Raw genomic sequence first — 18,633 nt, 5'->3', positions numbered from 1 at the left:
CACTGACAAGACATTTGGCTATTTAAAAGTAAAATGCAAACTGACACATTTGTTTTCATTCCAAGTCTAATTACATTGTTCTTTTCTAATATTCAATCAGGATTTTCCATTCAAGTATGCTTCTTGTATTCAATGACTTTTCAAAGCAACTGCAATTCATAAATTATCACAAAATGGGTGGAATACAAACATATGCAACAACAGTAAGGCAAAAGATATGGAATAAGATAAATCCATCAATTTAATAAAGTTAAGAAAAAAAGCTTCTTTGCTCTCCAACTTGATTAATCAACTGTTTTGTGCCCATTTTACAGCACTATTGTCTGTCACCTTGCTTGCTCCTCCTGGTCCTTTACTCATAAACTATTATTCTTGACTATGCATCTCACTATAGTCTAACATTTTGTTGCCATATGCAGACATTCACAAAAAGACATCAGTCCAACAAACAACCTTCTGCATAAATCCAACATAACCCTAAATCCAACAGAATTTTTCAGTAGCTCAAGTGCATTGCAGAAATAGATTCTGGACAAGAGTGTTAATCCTTTGCTGGATATGCAGCAGCACATTTATAATCTACAAAGTAAACTAAATTTGAATTTAATTTTTCTCTTCTATCTATCTGAACTAGTCATTATTAATCTTTGAGGAGCATTAATCCTGAAAGTCACTGTGTATAGTTCTTGTAGCACCTGTGTATTGGCTACACAGCATTCTCTTTTATCTAAACCAGCCTCATGCTTTCAATATTAGCTAATGATGTGATCTACAAGTTTGCAGTTTTAACCAGTGTTCTGGTGCCATTTTTTACAGTTTTCCTTTCCTTTTTACTCTGTTGGAACTATAAAACATGCTAGGTTTCCCACAACACAACACTGCTATTTCAAAACAGTGATATGCCACATTTGGTATTAAAGTTTTTATATAATTGTACAGATAAATCTATTTATTGAACATATGTACACAAATATCTACAAGAAAAAAAAAAGCTCTTATGCCTTGTGAGTTCTGTTCCATAGTCAAAATTGTATAAAAAAATCACGTGGGGAAAAATGTAATTACACTTCACCTGATTGAAGTTTACAGGACATCAATGGCCTCAACACATTTACACTGATTACATCTAGTTTATTAAAGTCATGCTTGAACATTAATGCCATTTCACACACTATCACATACAAATTACTTTTTTTTTTCCTTCTTTCCAGTCCCTACACAATTCTCAGACAGCTGAGCTTGGAAATGTTTTCACTTTGGCGATATTTTCATCATAAATTCTTAGTGTGTGAGGTGAAGGACAGGATAATTGGATCACGTTTATTCTTTAAAATGTGGAAAACAGGAAGGGTATCTGAAGGTTCGTTTAATAACAGGAAAAAGAAAAAGTTCTATCAGTGCTGGCTGAATATCTTTTCACCAAAGAATAATTTTTTATTGGAAGTTTTTTTTCGTCTACACTGTGAGGATGTGCATACAATAGGAGATGTTCTTATGAATAAACCAGGTATAACATATTATTTTTTCCACTGCTACTACTGTCTATCATACAGAAAAAAAAAATATTAATACAGGTGGCATTAAAAGGACACAAAAGAATGGAACATGAAATAAGTACATGATTTTCTTGAGAAATCATTGCTCCCCATTTTTTTACACTTTGGCAAGACTGTGAAGGAAGAGTTCACATCCCTATGAAAATACCACTAAATGCACGATGATATTATTTTTAGCAAGAAACAATTCTGAGTACACAGGTTGGGTCAATAGACTCCCCAAAACCTAAGCAAGCAACAGGTTAGGTACTGGTGGACGCATGTGCACTACAGAGCTACTCAGAAGTTTCAGAGTAGCTGGGCAAACAAGGACTGCCTGGCAGATCATGCGCACAAAATTCCCTGTCCCACAGATATCCTAAAAAAATATGTGTGCTCTACTGAAAGACATTATAGCTGATAGGTGTGCACACTGACTTGGCACTGCAATCTCCAGTCGATCGCTCTTTTTTCTGGACTCAACACAGTCACCTTCAAATGCCCAATTTAGGAGAACATAATCTCATCCTTCTTTTCAGACTATTCAAATGTTAGAGAGTATGAAGAGAAAAAGGGATTACCTATCTCTTTCTTCAGAGTGAGAGGCAGAAGAGCCATCTGCTGACAGCTGGAATGTACATGGGCTTATGATTTTTAGGCTTTACTGTATTCTAGTGTATATACCAGACACCACAACATCTAACATAAAAGGTTAGGTACAATCGTTCATCCTAAGACTCTGACAATAAACATCTTGAATTTTGAAGAAAAGAAGCTGAATTAATATATCCCTAACTAGTCACTTTCCACAGGAAAGAATGTTCCTCAGCAAGAATTTCTTCTTCTAGACCAAATTAAAAGCGGTATGCAGCCATGTTAAATGGAGGGACATTCTCCATACAACAGAAAACACTCAGATCTGACCCTCAGTTTTATACAAGCACATTTAATAGGCCTCTTACACTGCCTCTCTACAGACTGCTTTTTCCATTTTTTTCCATTATTGTAATTAGGACTGTGCAAACTATTGACTTGAAGCAACAGCCTTGATTCAAGCAGCAAATCTCTGAAAATTTCTTCCCTTTTCTCAGAGAGTACAGTTCATGGGAGAAACAGTAGGACTGAATTGATAGAGCTTACCCTATACGATCTAGAGGGTCAGACTGGTTCATCTGAAATCTGTTTCATGTAGCTGTCGGAATAAGAAACTGCAATTTTTTTGAGCACGCTGCTCACAAAATAAGATCATCATCACCCCACTTGTTGGGAAAAAAACAAAATGGCTTAGAAAATATGCAATTACCATTTGTAATTCTATTAGTTATTGGGAACTGCACATCTGTTTAATATTGTGGATTTGAAAACTACATCTATATTTTTGAAAATAATTTCCTCCTGACAATACATAGTGCAGTCCTACAGTCCTGCTATCTATGGTGAAAAACACTTTATAGAGTCATGCAACTGAGAATAGAAAACACAAATATACTACAAATCATACAAAAAACATGAAGGATGCACCAAGCCTAAATATCTTCTCTCCGGTCAGATATAACATACAATTTTGTACACACATTATGCTTATATATCACATCTATACTATGTTTATGTAGAACTATGCATTTAATTATCTGATAGTGGAATTCTGACATACCATTGTGATTTGAACTCTGTCAGAATAAATACCTGGTTAAATACACAGACATTAGGTAATTTGTAAGTATACTTAGATAGATTAGCACCTAGAATACGTATATTAACAATGACAGCTAGTTCTTCTAAGGTTATTTCTAACAAGGCCTATAAATTAATATGCAAGTCTGTCCATAAATTTTTGTACTCACTTTATGCATTGTAGAACAAGCAATATTTAAGATCCCTTGAAGCGCTAGCATTGCACAAAAGCTGAGCAACTCACTTAAAATTCCAGATAAGATCTGAGCAATGAAAACAATCCCATTCACTCTACAGCTCATACAGCAACCCTGACTCCCACACAATGAAATTATGAGTCATGGCAAATTAGCTCTTGAAAAGAACAACACAGAAACCCTTAGAATATTCCCAGAAATTTTTGCTTTGTATTTTGTATTATCAGGTTTTAGCCAATCTATCATACTTTAATCAAGTTAAGACCAGAAAGACACTTTTGAACATTTTGATCTTCCAGGCTTTTTTCTTTTTCTTTTACCAAAGGATAAGAGACAACCATTCCCACAGTCACATTTTCATTTGCAACACTAAAAAGATCTTAGGATGGTCTAGCAATGGTGTAAATAAGGTATTAGGTACATACTGCATTAGATTTACTATATTAGATATTAGGTATGTACTAAATTAGATATTGGTATATATCTTAGGTGTTAGTGAGGTGATATTTTCAGTTAGCTATATGCCTCATACACAGGACAAATCTTTAAATTCTCACTTCAGATTTTGTGAACTGGCCTTCTGGAGAAGTCATTCAAATGGAACATAGGTTTATATGGAACATAAAATTATAGATACTAGTAGCCGTCAAGGATTTGTTAAATTTAACAGGAAAGGTCAAACATTTTAAATTATGTGAATAGGATAAAGGTACTGATCCTTCATTGGGGATTTTGAACCTGGAAATATAGAATGAAACTCAGTCTTTTTTATGTCATAAGGCATGGAAAAAAATTAACCTTAAGACTTCACATATACACTTTTTCCATTTTCATGATAAATTGATATAGACATTGCCAACATTCATGAAGTTCATACTGTCTTATTTTTACAGCAGTTAAAATCTCACTTCCTCTCAAGTATTGGCTGACTACTGCCTATTCTGCTATACAAAAAAGCTAAACAACAAACAAAGTATTCTGCTGTTTAAATTAAAATCAGTTTATCTTATTCTACTTTTTCACAGTGTAAATTTTATGGAGGAATACAATTAAAAAGATTTACGTATTGAACTTAAACCTTGGATTTTTCAAATAGTGTGATTTTGAAAAGAATAGTTTTATTTCATTAGTGAGCCTGTAGAGGTGAGATTAATTGGTAAAACAAATAAAAAGCAATATTTAACAAACAGCAACGTTCATTAAAATTACTCTTCTTTGCTAATACAGAAAAAAAAATACATTTCTTCAGAAAATACAATAAATTATCACAGTAAGACAAATATTTTTAATGACATAGCTACCTAAAGACAAACAATAATTTTTCAAGATGCATTTCACAGTGAAGCATGTTCAACCTTTATTCTTTATTTGATCATTCTTTTGACTAACATAATTTCACTTACTCTGATTTCACAATTTCTTATTTTTCCTGTTCAAAATTTTAGAAATAGACCTACAAGTATAGACAAAGTGGATCATAGCTTTCATTTGGATCTTGGAAAGATATCATTTTGGAGGGATATAAACCTCCAAGTGATGTCTAAACCATTCTAAATAAATAGAAATAAAAACAGAAATAGAAATATATAGGTTACTTTCAGGAATCCTTTATTAACATGCTACACTAAAAGATGATTAGTCTTCTTTTAAAATGATAATTAGAATAGTATTTTAATATTAATTATAATGTATAACTTAAAGAGTTACCAAAATACTAACTGTCAGAAGTAGCTGTGACTTCCTCATTCCGATACAACCAGCTGACAATGGGAGCAGGTGAACTAGTAACGCGACAAACCACCTCCGCATCTTGTCCCTGCCTGAATTCTTGAGGAGATGTTATATCGCGGAAAGTGAGCTTTTCTGAAAAGGAAGAGAACAAAATATACTAAATCCGGATTACTTGGACTGAAATTATATAAAGGTGATAAAGGTGACTCTTACGCCTTCTTCTTGAGAATTACTCCTATAGAATTACTTCCATAGAATATTTCGCCCAGATTATACTAAAATGATTCTGTATACAGGACATTCAGCTTGTCTGTAAAAATTATTTTATAATCATTCAGAATTAAGAATATTTTGGTTTTGCGTATAAACTGAACACATCTGATAAATATTTTCATTTTTTTCAGTGTTTCAGAGCCCAATCCTGAAATTCTAAATTTTTGGAGGGCTAACCATTCAGTTAACTAGTCCTCTTTACTTTACTCTGTTAAGTGGTTATTCTTCATGCTACTATTGCTGAAAAAAAAAAAACCATGTTTTTACTCCATCAAAACTTCCATCAAACAAGATTTTATTAATAGGTTGAATAAATTCAGTATTATGAGAATAGAGTTAAAGAATTCTTTGATGGTAATAATCCACGATGTCATAAGAGAGCTAATGCAAAAATCCACTGCATGAAAAAGTGTCCTGGAACAATTTCTTGAACACAGGGGAAAGGGGAAACTGATTAATCTTCTCCAGGATGAAAGATTGACAATTCCATTTCAGTGAACGCTTTGAAGAAAGGAAGATGCATCTCCACCTTGTATTTTTCTCTTCATGTCCCTTTTGAGTGCAGGAGCAAACAGTAAACAATCTGCATTATTCTCTTGATAGAGGGAACACACTTTTACTATATACACCTCTTAAACACTTAAATAAATGCTTGAAATAGTTGACCCCAATTAAGTCTATAAAGTCTATAACCCTATAAAGTTGAGAAAAACTCTCATTGACACTAGCGACCAGTCAGTTACTGGACTCTATGGTATACTCTTTTTCCTTGCAATAAATCACAAATATTGAATTTTATATTCAACTTTAAATGTCAGTTCCCATAAATCTTCACATTCATTGTGTGGGACTTTGGGTTTGTCTATCCTCTGAATTATTAAAATTACCACAAGCAAACACTTCAAAGGATTTCAACTTTGCTCAGCAGTCTGCTAATGGAGTGACTGGCAGCTTTAGGCATACAAATGACTTCCACAAAACTTGAAATCCTTTGAACCGTCAGCTTTCAAGACGTCATGTAATTGCTCGTAACTCCTATCATCGTCCTAATGGTTATTTTATCAATTCCATTTACTTTTAAACAGTATGCCTTTTCTTATCTGTGTTATCTGTACCTTTCAGAAGCTGTACTTCATCATTTAATTGTGTATTTCCTGTCTCATTGCAATTTGGTAATGTCGAGTCCAACTGCTACCATATTTTCTTATGAATATTAAAAGCTCTTTTCCAATGAAATTAGAGAAGTCAGCTTAAAAGCGGCTGGCGTATGTCCCATCCTTTCACCCACAAAGATCTGCCTTATAACTTTGAAGAAAATTGCATTTAGAATATTGCTCTTAGGTATCTTTGATTGATCTAAAGAGTATAGTACACAGCAAAGTTATTTAAATTTAAATGGAAAAAAAAAGAAACCCTCTTACAACCGTCACCATAATACAGTGCATTTACATTTCAAATATACTCTTCAATTAGTTATTTGAAATTGAAATGCATTTTGGTTGTTTACCATGTTAGCCTTCAACATTGTCTTGCAAAATTCTATAATAAGGTCAAGAACAGGAAAAGATTAATTAAAAAAAAAGCCAAAAAACTAACTCAGTCTAAAATTCACTTTTTTTAGTGACGTGCATTACTGTTTTTGCACTTTATTTAGTTATATACATTTTTAATTAGTTGAATGTGCATTTGTAGTAAGAACTAGGTTGATATAACTCTTTTTCTTTTATGTCCTCTTCTCCATTAGTGATATACAGTGCATCTTTATAACATGCTATTTTGAAATACAAAGCAGAAGTGATATACATTACAAAATGGTTATCCTCTTTTACTGGAGTTTTCTTCATAATATATGTGAATGAAACTGCAAGAAACACTATTATTTAGAAGGTAAGGTTCAGATCTTTGAAGATATTGTGATATGTTTCATTTCCCGAATAACAGACGCTTTCAAGACATAGTCTTTCTTTTGTTAATTGATAAATACTTTACTTACGATAAATTTCCAAAACAACAGTAGCTTCCTGAGTCTGTCCTTTAGCATCTGTGGCTTGACACCGGTATATGCCAGCATCTTCTATATCTGCATTGTATATGGTTAGACGTGATCGAACACCTTCTTTTTGAACAACCACTCTTTGACTAGAAACAATCTTCTCTCCTTGTGGATTGTACCAGTCTATGTTGACAGGCTCACCAATAGCTTAAATAAATAAATAAATAAATAGAAATTAAACAAGCATTCAAGTTCAGGTAATCATTATGCAATATTCAGATATTGTATTCAGATTTTGTAATCCTTTTACTCCCTATCCTCTCCTTGTCATAACCTCCCCAGCAGCACACCCTTGGCTCTGAAAGAACTGCCAGGTTGCAAGAAAGAGCTACATTAAAGTCTGTGGGAGGATGATAATGTTTCTGGCAGATGTATGATTGTTGAGACAGGAAAGTAAGTAGCTCAAGGATTGAGGATTAAAAATGCCAACATGGAAAGCTACAAAATCTTAAATGAACAAAACAGGCTGCTCAGCAGTCACTGGACCAATCCACCAGCCAGCTGGACTGCCAGTGTAAGTCAGACCAGGTGCCAGTGTTGGTGGGAGACTGCAACTCAGCAACACCAAGGATTGGTCAACCCCTCTCCTCTCCTCTTGACTGATACCTCCTGCCTGGCCGGCACAGACTCTTTGAGCGTTATCTGGGTGGAGGGATACTAACACTTCGCTGAGAAACCTGTTAAATACTAGTCTTTGCTTGTGTGCGTTAGCCAAAAACTTCACAGTTTTAAGTTGTACTTATCCTGCTTGTAAAGTTCTTGAACTTGCCTAGCAATGCCCAAACAGAGTGACCCAGGAGAAGCAGTGGCAGTTATTCCTTCCTTTGTTGTTGTTGTTTGTGGATTATTCTTCTTTGTCTGTTTTGTTGTCTTTACAGTGGTAATGTAATAGCAGCAGCCATAAAATTCAGTATTAGGTTTCTTCCTGTTCCCCACAATCTACTGCCATTTTCACTTTCTGCCATAGTTTTCTACCTTTGCCGCTACATACTTGACAGTGTGATTAAAGTATTTCATTTCAAAAAATAAAGATAAGGAAAGATAAGTGTTTTTTTGCTTAACATCTGAAGGAAATGCTGGTTCTTAGACTTGCTCTATAAATATTCCATTCACAGATTTAAGAAATAAATTTGAGAATCTATTAATGTAATCTGTGTTGTAAAGTGGATGACTTTTTAAAATAAATCTCAGTAGAATTTTAAGAGCAATTATGTTAAACTACTTTAAAAATAAAATATTTCTGCAGAGTGGCATACACAATTATTCAACATCTGATTACCTATATAAATTCTAATACCAGAGTTTAGACAAGTAAAAATGTTTTAACTAAGCAAGCATGTCAGTAGATAAAAAATATCTACACTGACATAGACAAATTTCAAACTGAGTGACTCCATTCATTCGGACTCTGAAATCAACAGTTCCTAGACTTGAAACATATTATACCAGAAAAGATCTGCTACATATTGCAATTATCACAAGTCAATGTGAATACAAAAATCATGCCATTCTAAGTTACTATTCTAAACCAATTGATTCATTTTCAAATTATGAAAAAGCTTGTAACTTAACAACCGCCCCCCTGCAAATAAAATGAATACATACCTGTGCATGTGAAGAATTTTGATTCACCCACACTGAGCTCAACTTTGCTAAGTGAAATCGTAACTTGAAGTAGGGCTGAAAAATATCAAGTACATTGTAAGCATATTTTTGGCACTTACCATTTAAAAAGTTATTATTTTCAATTTTTTGATTTTTTTCTTTCTGTAACATGTACTACATGAAATATATGACAAATCTAAGAAGTTTGGCCTTAATATTGTATCTTCTAAAAGAGAGTGTATATTGAGATAGACAAAAAATCAAACAAAAGATATTATACAAAGAATAATTATACAGCCTCATATCCTAAACCAGAGGAAAAGATGTGGAAAAAATAGAGAAATTGAATACATCGTTTCATTGTGGGCATACACAACGAAAACTCAGTGAGAAGGTTAATGGGAACGGCCACCATAGACTGAGCAAGGATAAATTATGCCTGATCTTCCTTTTTGTACTCTAGATTAAAATTAATGGCATTATGGATGGGGGGAGAAGAGTGGGTAGCATTTACTTGACTTAGTACTTGACCTTAGCTTTTGACACTATCTCCCAGAACATTCTTGTTTCCAGAGTAGGACATTATGATCTGCATGGATAGCTGTTAAATGGGCAAAACACTGTTTGGATAGTTGGGCTCAGAGGGTAGTGATTAATGGGATGTACTCTACTGGAGGCCCATAATGAGTTGAGTAACTCACTGGCCTATCCCGAGACCTGTCTTGTTTAACATCTTTATCAATGACCTGGAGGAGGTCACTGCGTAAGATTGGAGGAAAGTCTACACATGGACCTTACGAACTTTCAGCAAGGATAAACACAGAAGTCTGCACCTGGGATGGAATAACCCCTTGCTGAGGGATTAGTCAGATACACAGACTGAGGAGTGACATGGCAGACGAGTGTGCTTTGGCAGCAAGGAAAACCAACAGCATCCTGGATCTGTATTAACAGGATCATGGCCAGTAGAAGGTTGGATCATTACCTTGGCATTCCTTAGTCCACATCTAGACTATTGCATCTACTTTTGGGCCCCTGAATATACAAAGGCTTCAGCAAAATGAATTAAGATTGGGCCACCAAGATGGTCATAGCTAGAGCACTTTCCTTGTGAGGAGAGATTCAGGGACCACAGCTTGTTTATCCTAGAAAACAGATGACGGCAAGGAAGCCTAACACCAGCCACATTCCTATGGGAAAGGCATGCACATGACAAAGCAGGGCTCTCTGCAACCGCGAGCGGCAGGTAGATGACAGACAACTGGCGTAAGTCAACATGAGAGAGGTTCAGGCTGGATATAAGTAAAAATCTTTTGGAGATGAGGACAGTCAAGCAGTGGATAGGTTAACCTAGACATTATACAGCCTCCATTATAGTCAAGCACCAGCTGGGGTCCCAAACAACCACCTCTGTCCCTAGAGATGAACCTGCCTTGAGCAGGAGGTTGGACTAGAAACGTCCTTTGGTCTTTTTCTACCAGAATTATCTTACAGTTCTATGACCCTGTGAATAACCTTCCAGTACATTCTGTATTAATGATGGCATTATTAAAGCAAAATAACCATGTATTCTTACATTCTCAATCACTGCACTGTAATTACTGTAAGCAGCTGTAGCTTCTTAACATCTATTGTCTCAAAAAAAGCAGACAATAAATGTTCATGCACCAAAGCCAACAATAAAATGGATAGAAAAGGACTTAATTTGGGGGGATGAATACTTACTAAATTTTAATTCAGTATTAGACATAAGACACAAATGAGATGTATTTGAGACTATAAAAACATCTTTCAAGATTTTTAGGTTTTGAGTCTTGGAATACGTAATTATCTTCTATTCTATATATGTGTAAACACTTCTCAGAAAACTGTAACACCAATCACAGTGAACATTAGGAAATACAGAGTAGATTGAATGTCCCTAGCATATTACTCTTTTGCATAATTACTATGAAAGTACAAAAGAACAAACTTTTTTGGAGATAGACAGTATTACCACCCAATCTAACTTTTCAATATGACGAATTCTCATTTTTCCCCATGAATACATTGGAACTTAAAAGTCTGGTAGAAGATTAATAACTCTGTTATGCTAACAGCAAAAACTAAGTAAAAGGTAAAAAAAAAAACCCTGCTGTGTAAGTAGCATACTATACATAATAACAGGGCAATTATTACAACTAAGGGAAAAGCATGACAAAATGCATTTGATAGTAACTGATGTACTTCAAATTATCAGCTTGGATAAGCAAGAACTGGACCAGGTTTGAATTTTGTGTTCTATATCCACTTCAAACACACATAGGAAAAAAAAAAAAAAAAAAGAAAGAAATAGGAAAAGGAAAGTATAACTTCAGTATCACTCAACAGAACTAGTTATTTTCTAAAAAAGTGCAGTATACATTTTATACGTGACGTCCTAAGTTGTGGATCTCCTCCCGAGGACATGATCTCAACATAACTCTTCTTTTTACCACTCGCTTCCCTTCCTTCCCACCCCGCTGCACCACCCGCCCTCTTCGCCCTGCTATAAATAAATAGATAAATAGATAGATAGATAGATAGATAGATAGATAGATAAATAGATAGATAGATAGATCGATCGATCGATCGATCGATCTATAAAAAGTAGAACAAAAACAGCCACCTCTTTTGGGCAAAAGTAAGCACCCTGTTCAACTACAAAAGTTGTCCATCCATAAAGGCATCCAGGACTACTTAGGAGTCAGTAAAAACATTAAAATAGACTTTAAAAAATACCAGTTTTAGCACCAGAGCAGGTACTAGCACCACTCACATGTCAAAAGCAAGGAAAATAGCAACGACTCATTTAGCAACTGACACAGCCCTGATTGCTGAGAACATTAACACAAGAGATTGATGTTCTCATTCACATCCATGGGCCTTTACATCCATGGGAGCAGCAGTAAGGGACAAGCGTAAGTACAGGAACAGGAAATGAGCTTTTGTTGTAAGAGGCACCAATAAGTGCTAAGCCATTCAGGAGGCTACTCAAAGCAGTAACAGTAAGCTTCACTTTAACTTCCAGACATACAACAAGTTGGAAACTAAGGTACTAATAAATTCAGAGGTTGTAGAATTACAAGAGATTAGAGCCTGGACATGTATTTTAAAACAAAGATTCATTTTTAGGTCTCATACCATCATTGTCTGCTACCATATTCTTTAGGTCTGGCAGAGTTGCTTCAGAAACAAGTATATTACCATATTTACCATATATGCATGTCATCAATTTAACTTCAAGGACAATTACATTGCTCAGTTTCAATAACTTTGATAATTAATGCTGAATTACACAAATGCCATAGATTATGTAATAAATGTCAAGTAGAACATAGGAAAATGTGCAGAGAAGTGTGAGAGAGTATTTTTCCTTCATCCATGAAGTATATTTTTGAGACTACAATACAGCTTTACCAATATGCTGAACTTCACTTAAAATTCTTAGCATAAGTCCAATTATTAATAGTTTGGAGATATGCTAGCCTCATCTCTGGAAACAAAATGAAATCCTTTTTTCCACATATGGCACTTCAATATTTACAAAATAAAAAAATATATGGCCATCTGCCCAATATTTCATGCCTCATGCCCACTGCTTTTTACTGGCTCTACTTCACGTAAATTGAAAAATACTCCTGTATGTAAATTAGAATGAAAAATATTGCCCAAGTGATCAATCTAGCAATCTGTGCTTATAAGGTAGTCAGGAAAGCAGTCCATTACTAGGCTACAAGAAGGCTCACTCATCACTTACCTAGTGTATGATGTGCAATTAAAAGTAAAATACTGTAAAGAGAGGGCACATCCAGGATGCTTTGCACTACTTTCAAGTTTATTTCAATGACAACCAACTACATGGGTTATTAGAAGCTGTGATGAAGATGGTGTACTATGTATATGCCATTTGAGCTCCTGCTGCACACTAACAGCTAATAAATTAAATTATTATGGTGGTTTGTATCAGACTGGTTTGAAAGTCTCTGAATACTTATGACTCTGGCTTATAATGTCAGCCTAGGGAAGCTGTTCCAAAAATTCAAGTCAGCAGAAGCAGTTTATAACTATGTTAAAACAACAGCCAGAAACAAGCAGTAGTTTTTTGATGGGTTTGTCAAAATATTGCCTCTTCCCATGTTTCCAAGGATATTACAGAACAAGCAGAGAGTATCCGCAGTACATTACTATAAAATTACTTCGGGTAGAACACTGTGGACCATAATTTCATGGTATCAGCTGCTCTGGGAAGAAGTACAGCCCGGGATTCATTCCTTCTTCAGTATATGTGCAACCCAGCTACAAAACTTCAAATCAAAGCATAGTTTGGGATCAAAATGGAACTCAGAATAAGCTTCATTCAGAATGACAGCTACAGGAAGTAATCCAGGTGACTTCAGCTGTGCTTTTTAGAGAAACAGGATAACTGCAAGATACAACTGAGAGAAGAACTGTGTCCTTAAAGGTGCTAATTCTGTTTGGAATAAGTTCTCTGATCTTAATCATGTAATATGTTCTAAAATATAGTATGCTTTGACTCCAAATAGTAAGTAAATTTACTCTGGTCATGGCTTTTTGCTTTCAGGAAGAATATGAAGAATTCAGCAATTTTTTTGCTTGTCTGCAATTTATTTTGTGGCAATATCAGTAAATCATATAAATCATCTTCAATATCAGTTTACAAAAACTTACAAAAAACTTACAAAACTTACAAAAACTTACAAAAACTTACAAAAACTCTATGGAAATTGATTAGTTTCAAATTCACAGTAAGTAGACTGCTAATAGATTTTTTAACATAATTTCTCCATGGTATTAAAGTGCTGAAAGATGTTTGTTACATTTTTAATTGCTTAATAAAAGCAAGGATTAAGGTAGTAGTTCAGAATAACTTTCAGATTCATTGTATGAGCATTAATTTGGATTTGTCAGTAGGAAATCAAGTCCTGATATAAAGTTCTAAGGTTTCATTTCATCAGTATGGAGTCCTACTTGAATTTCTGGCTTGTGGAACTCTGAGTGTTTCATTTTTAGATAGACAGAACAGTCTTTGTGTCATTGCGATTTCATTTTCTGCATCTGTGAAAGTGTCATTTTCCTTGGTGAGAAGAGCTAGAAGTCACAGGAAGTTCAAACTGCCTTCTAGGGTGTAAACAGATGTTGTAGAGGTGAAAAGCATGATGCAAGAGAACCACCACCATCCAATCATGTGTCATAATATATGTTACATGGGTAACAATGGCATAAATACTGAATCATACTCAGAAAATGAATTAGGAGAATCCTTGATGAGTATTTTTCTATTACCCTTGCAGTAAAAACAGTAATGAGCCACTGCTATCTGGGCAGAGACAATATACCATTTTAAAACAGTATTTTCTGTAAATAAAAGCTGGCCAGTTACAACTGTATTCTCAAACTTCTCAGTCATGACAAGCTGACTACGAAACCTTATTAAAAAAATTCATTGCCCTAAAGGAAAAGAAAATGAAGATGGGAGTATTTAGTTGAACAGGAACATCCTAATAGTAAAGATAAAAAAAGTCTTAATACATTTGAAATGCTTTTGAACAAATACCCTCCTCTTCCCCTCTCTTATGCAATGCAAATATGTACCTTCACAAAAAGTGATTCATAAACTGACATGCTGCAACTTGGAAACCTCTTCCTTCTATGGAGAGAGGCTGACAGAGCTTCAAATGTTCAGCCTGGAGAAGAGAAATCTCAGTGGGGGTATTATCAATGTATATACGTATCTGAGGCGGGGAGTGAAGAGCTTGGCTCAGTCCAATGACAGGACTTGGTGCAATGGACGCAAATTGAAATACAGGAAAATCTGTTTAAACAGTTTATTTATTTACATATTTATTTATTTTACACTTAACTCAGAGTAACATCAAACACTGGAACTGGTTCCCTTCTTGGTTCCTTTCTCTTCCCAGAGATTGTGGAAACTCCATCTGGGAGATAGTCAATACCCAGCTGGATGCAGCCCTAAGCAACCTGTTCTGAGCAGGGACTAGATGATCTCTAGAGGCTGTTTCAACCTCAACGATTAGGTGTGAATTAGCCTGATCTAATACACAAACTCACCTTGCTTTCTCCCTGCTCCACTGAATAGCAATAGTAAATCAGACAGAGCGCAGTGAAAAAACATTTGTCTAAAACCAATAACTTTTTCTTAAAAGCACAAACCTTAGAAATGTAGCTGAAAAGAAGGCTTTATACAACATGACTCATACTTCCTTATTAAATTTAATTCTAGCTTTGCTGGGATAGAAACTTTTGAAAATTATCATTTATCTGTTGGTGCTGGGGCGAGTCAGCACAAATTTGATAACATGCCAAGTCAATAACTGAACAGGAAGACTCTAATCGAAGGGTACACTCATAATTGCCTTCAGAACAGCCGCAGAACTCATTGCTCAGAGCAGGAGTGAGAGAAAAAGCCAGACTGAATCACTGCCAAAATTCCTACAAAATCATGTGGTAGCCCAAGTGGCAAGGGATCAATAGATGGAACCAGTATTCTTTCTAAATCTTTGGCCTTTATAACCTGAATCCAAACAAGGCGCATCTCAAACTTTACACTAAAAGACGCATAAGGACTTCTGTTGAAAAAGTTTTTTGCAAAAAATATTATATATAATTATATATATAAAGTTTATATATAGATATAAAAATTATATATGCATATATCCCTTCAAATCATCATGTAACTAAAATACAACATCTCTGATATAACAAAAAATACAATAATTATTTTTTAGTGTCTACTGGCACAGCATTAGAAATGTTATTTTGAATCTGGCAGATTCTGTAAGATCATTTATAAATTATATCCAAGGGCTTGGACATGTTAAGGTATCTCTTTAGAATTTCATTCAGTAATAGAACACATTTTGTTAATACAGTTCTGAAGATGTCCTCTAAACCACACAGTAGTAATGAAGAGTTCATCAAAATGTATGCAGGCCATCCTCAGAAAAGGAGCATCGTATCAAGCATGTTCTAAAAAGGAGTAATATAATATTTGCTTCCAATAACCTCCTTTCATTTTCTATTCCTGTATTTTGTGAAGTGCTTTCTCAAAAAAAAAAAAAAAAAAAAAAAAAAAAAGATAATAGGGGTTGCTAAAAGAGAGCACTCTCTAATAGAGACGGGCCAAGGAGTCAGATCACTTCATTACCAGCTCTGTACATTTTGACTGTTTTGAAAACAAACGGAGTCTTTGTAAGGAAAGCCACAATCAATTGCCTCCCTCTCACCTCTCCCCAGAAAGATGCTGAAATTAGCCTCTGAGTTCAGATTCTGTAGGTGAGATTAAGAAACAGCAGATGGTCAGACACACCAACCACTTCAATTGCATAATTTCCTCTCCTGGCAGCTCTTGCTAAAAATACGGTAGCCTATAAAACCCTAAATACATTAAATACATTAAAATACATTAAATACATTAAAACAGAACTACAGTAGTAAACTACAACCATCAATGTTATAAGCAGTGCACAGTTAATTAAATCCTGAATAAAGTGACTAGCCAACATCCCTGTAGCTGAAGCAGAAGAATTTTAAGTCTAATTCCAATAATCTCTAAAATATGGACTGCATTTACTTTGTTCATGGATTTCCTTTTTTGTTCTTACTGAAGGAAGCTCATCCAAAAATATCCTTTTGTCAGAGAACAGGAGTGAGTTTGCAAAAACTTTTTTGTGGCCTAAAAAACATTTAAGGTCTCTGTCAGGTTTCTTCAACAGAAGTACAAGCAGTAAGTTCTCATTTCATGGAACTGCAGAATGAAATCAGAATTTCAATTTTAACTACATAAAACCCAAATTTTCATTTCTGTCGACAAACAGATTGTGGAAATGTGACCCAAGGTGGTCCGCTAGACCTCCCAAGAAAATCAGTTAATGGAGCACAGATATCTGGATTGCCCCATTCAGCCTGTTTCTGAAACCTGTCCTTTTGAGGACAGATGCCATCAGGGCATAGAGATATGTCTATAGGGACTGTCTGCTGCTAAACATGTATAACTTGGCAGTGTCTATGTTCAGATTTGAGAACTTGCAGCCTTTGTCTTGGCATCATTCACTTTGCATGCTTTTTAAGAGACATAGTCCTCAAACACTCCAAATTCACTGTAATTCAGATTTTTGTCACCAGTTCTTTCAGCATGATTTATTTTGAAAAATGTATTTTATTTTCCCTCACTTCACCAAGGAAAATTCACAGCTAGTTTTTGAAATGCAACAGTGACCAACCTGGTATTAACCTTTTCCACTACTACTAATATCACAGAATTGGAGAATCATTATTGTTGGAAAAGACCTTTGAGATCACCGAGTCCAACTGTAAGCCCCTCAACACTCTGCCTGCTAAACCATGTCCCTAAGTGCCTTATCTACACCTTTCTTGAACACTGCCAGGGATGGTGACTCTACCACTTTCCTGGGCAGCTTGTTCCAATGCTTGACTACTCTTTCTGTGTAGAAATTCTTTCTAAGATCTAAACCGAACCTCCCCTGGTGCAACCTGAGGCCATTTCCTCTTGTTTGATCAGTAGTTATTCTGGAGAAGAGACCAACCCGTGCCTCACTACAGTCTCCATCCAAGACATGAAAATATCAACCTGAATAGATCCTAGTTACAGAAAATATTGTCTGTATCAGACATTAAGTTTCTTAGTGTAGAAAATTCTGCTTGGGAAGAAAGGTACTGGCAGCATAACATGGAAAATTAGCCATTTTATTTTTATTTTTCTCTATATGTTATTTACTTTCTACTTTAGTCTACAACGAAAGCATGACAAGGCACTAGAATCATCTAGATCTATAATTATTTGTATTAAAAAATTAATATTCCACTGAAGTACTTTAAAAATATTACCATATGTCAAAGGTACAAAAACCTGTAATATTGTAATGTATTTTTATCTATACTTTAATGTTATCTTATTTGTAAACTATAAACAATTGTCAACAATGAGAATATTGAAAACTTATATAAAGAAAAAATCTCAAGATATTCAGTATTCAATAAAAATGATGCTACTTTATACATACGAATCTATATAAAAATTCATCCATCAAAATGTCTTATGCTGAAGGGTTAAATACTGGCATGCAACCATATCTAATAAATGTCTATCCAAAGTAGGTTGCCAAGTCATTTTTACAAAGTGTGACTGTTGGAGATGTTGTACTTTCTGTGCAGAAGTAGACCATATTAGTCTCCACAGCTGTTAACATTACATTCATTTGAAAAGATACTTTTATGCACAGAATCTCCACAGTACTGAGTGCTCTCAATCCCATTTTGAGAAATACCATGTCATTAAAAAAAATATTTAATTTCATTAAGGATTTGTCTCACTGCCTTAGTATATCAAGGACTATACTGAAGAAAGGATAAAGATATGGGGCCATAATCTCAAAAGATGAAATGACAAAACGTTTTGTTTTCCCAATTTTATATTTATTTCTTATCTGCAGTAGTTCACGAACAGAAATATTTAACTCAGTTACCTCATAGGAATCTATTCCTG

General features: G+C 34.8%; 1 protein-coding gene across 2 annotated transcripts in view; it reads right to left on the bottom strand.

Annotated features, from left to right (window-relative positions):
* NCAM2 (neural cell adhesion molecule 2) overlaps positions 1-18,633 on the bottom strand; it is a 261,042-nt gene that overhangs the window by 117,764 nt on the left and 124,645 nt on the right. For both annotated transcript variants that reach the window (XM_010220023.2, XM_088529801.1), the window contains exons 2-4: positions 9,069-9,143; positions 7,404-7,610; positions 5,126-5,269 (exon numbers count right to left, since the gene is read on the bottom strand). In XM_010220023.2, coding sequence (XP_010218325.1) covers positions 5,126-5,269; positions 7,404-7,610; positions 9,069-9,143 — 426 coding nt within the window. The remainder of the gene's footprint in view (positions 1-5,125; positions 5,270-7,403; positions 7,611-9,068; positions 9,144-18,633) is intronic.

The sequence above is a fragment of the Tinamus guttatus genome, unplaced genomic scaffold (assembly GCF_059628265.1).
Source record: "Tinamus guttatus ecotype Peru unplaced genomic scaffold, ASM5962826v1 Tinamus_guttatus_pri_ptg000347l, whole genome shotgun sequence".
Classification (NCBI taxonomy): Eukaryota; Metazoa; Chordata; class Aves; order Tinamiformes; family Tinamidae; genus Tinamus; species Tinamus guttatus.
Note: the sequence above shows the minus strand (reverse complement) of the source record. Positions and strands in the feature narration are given on the sequence as shown.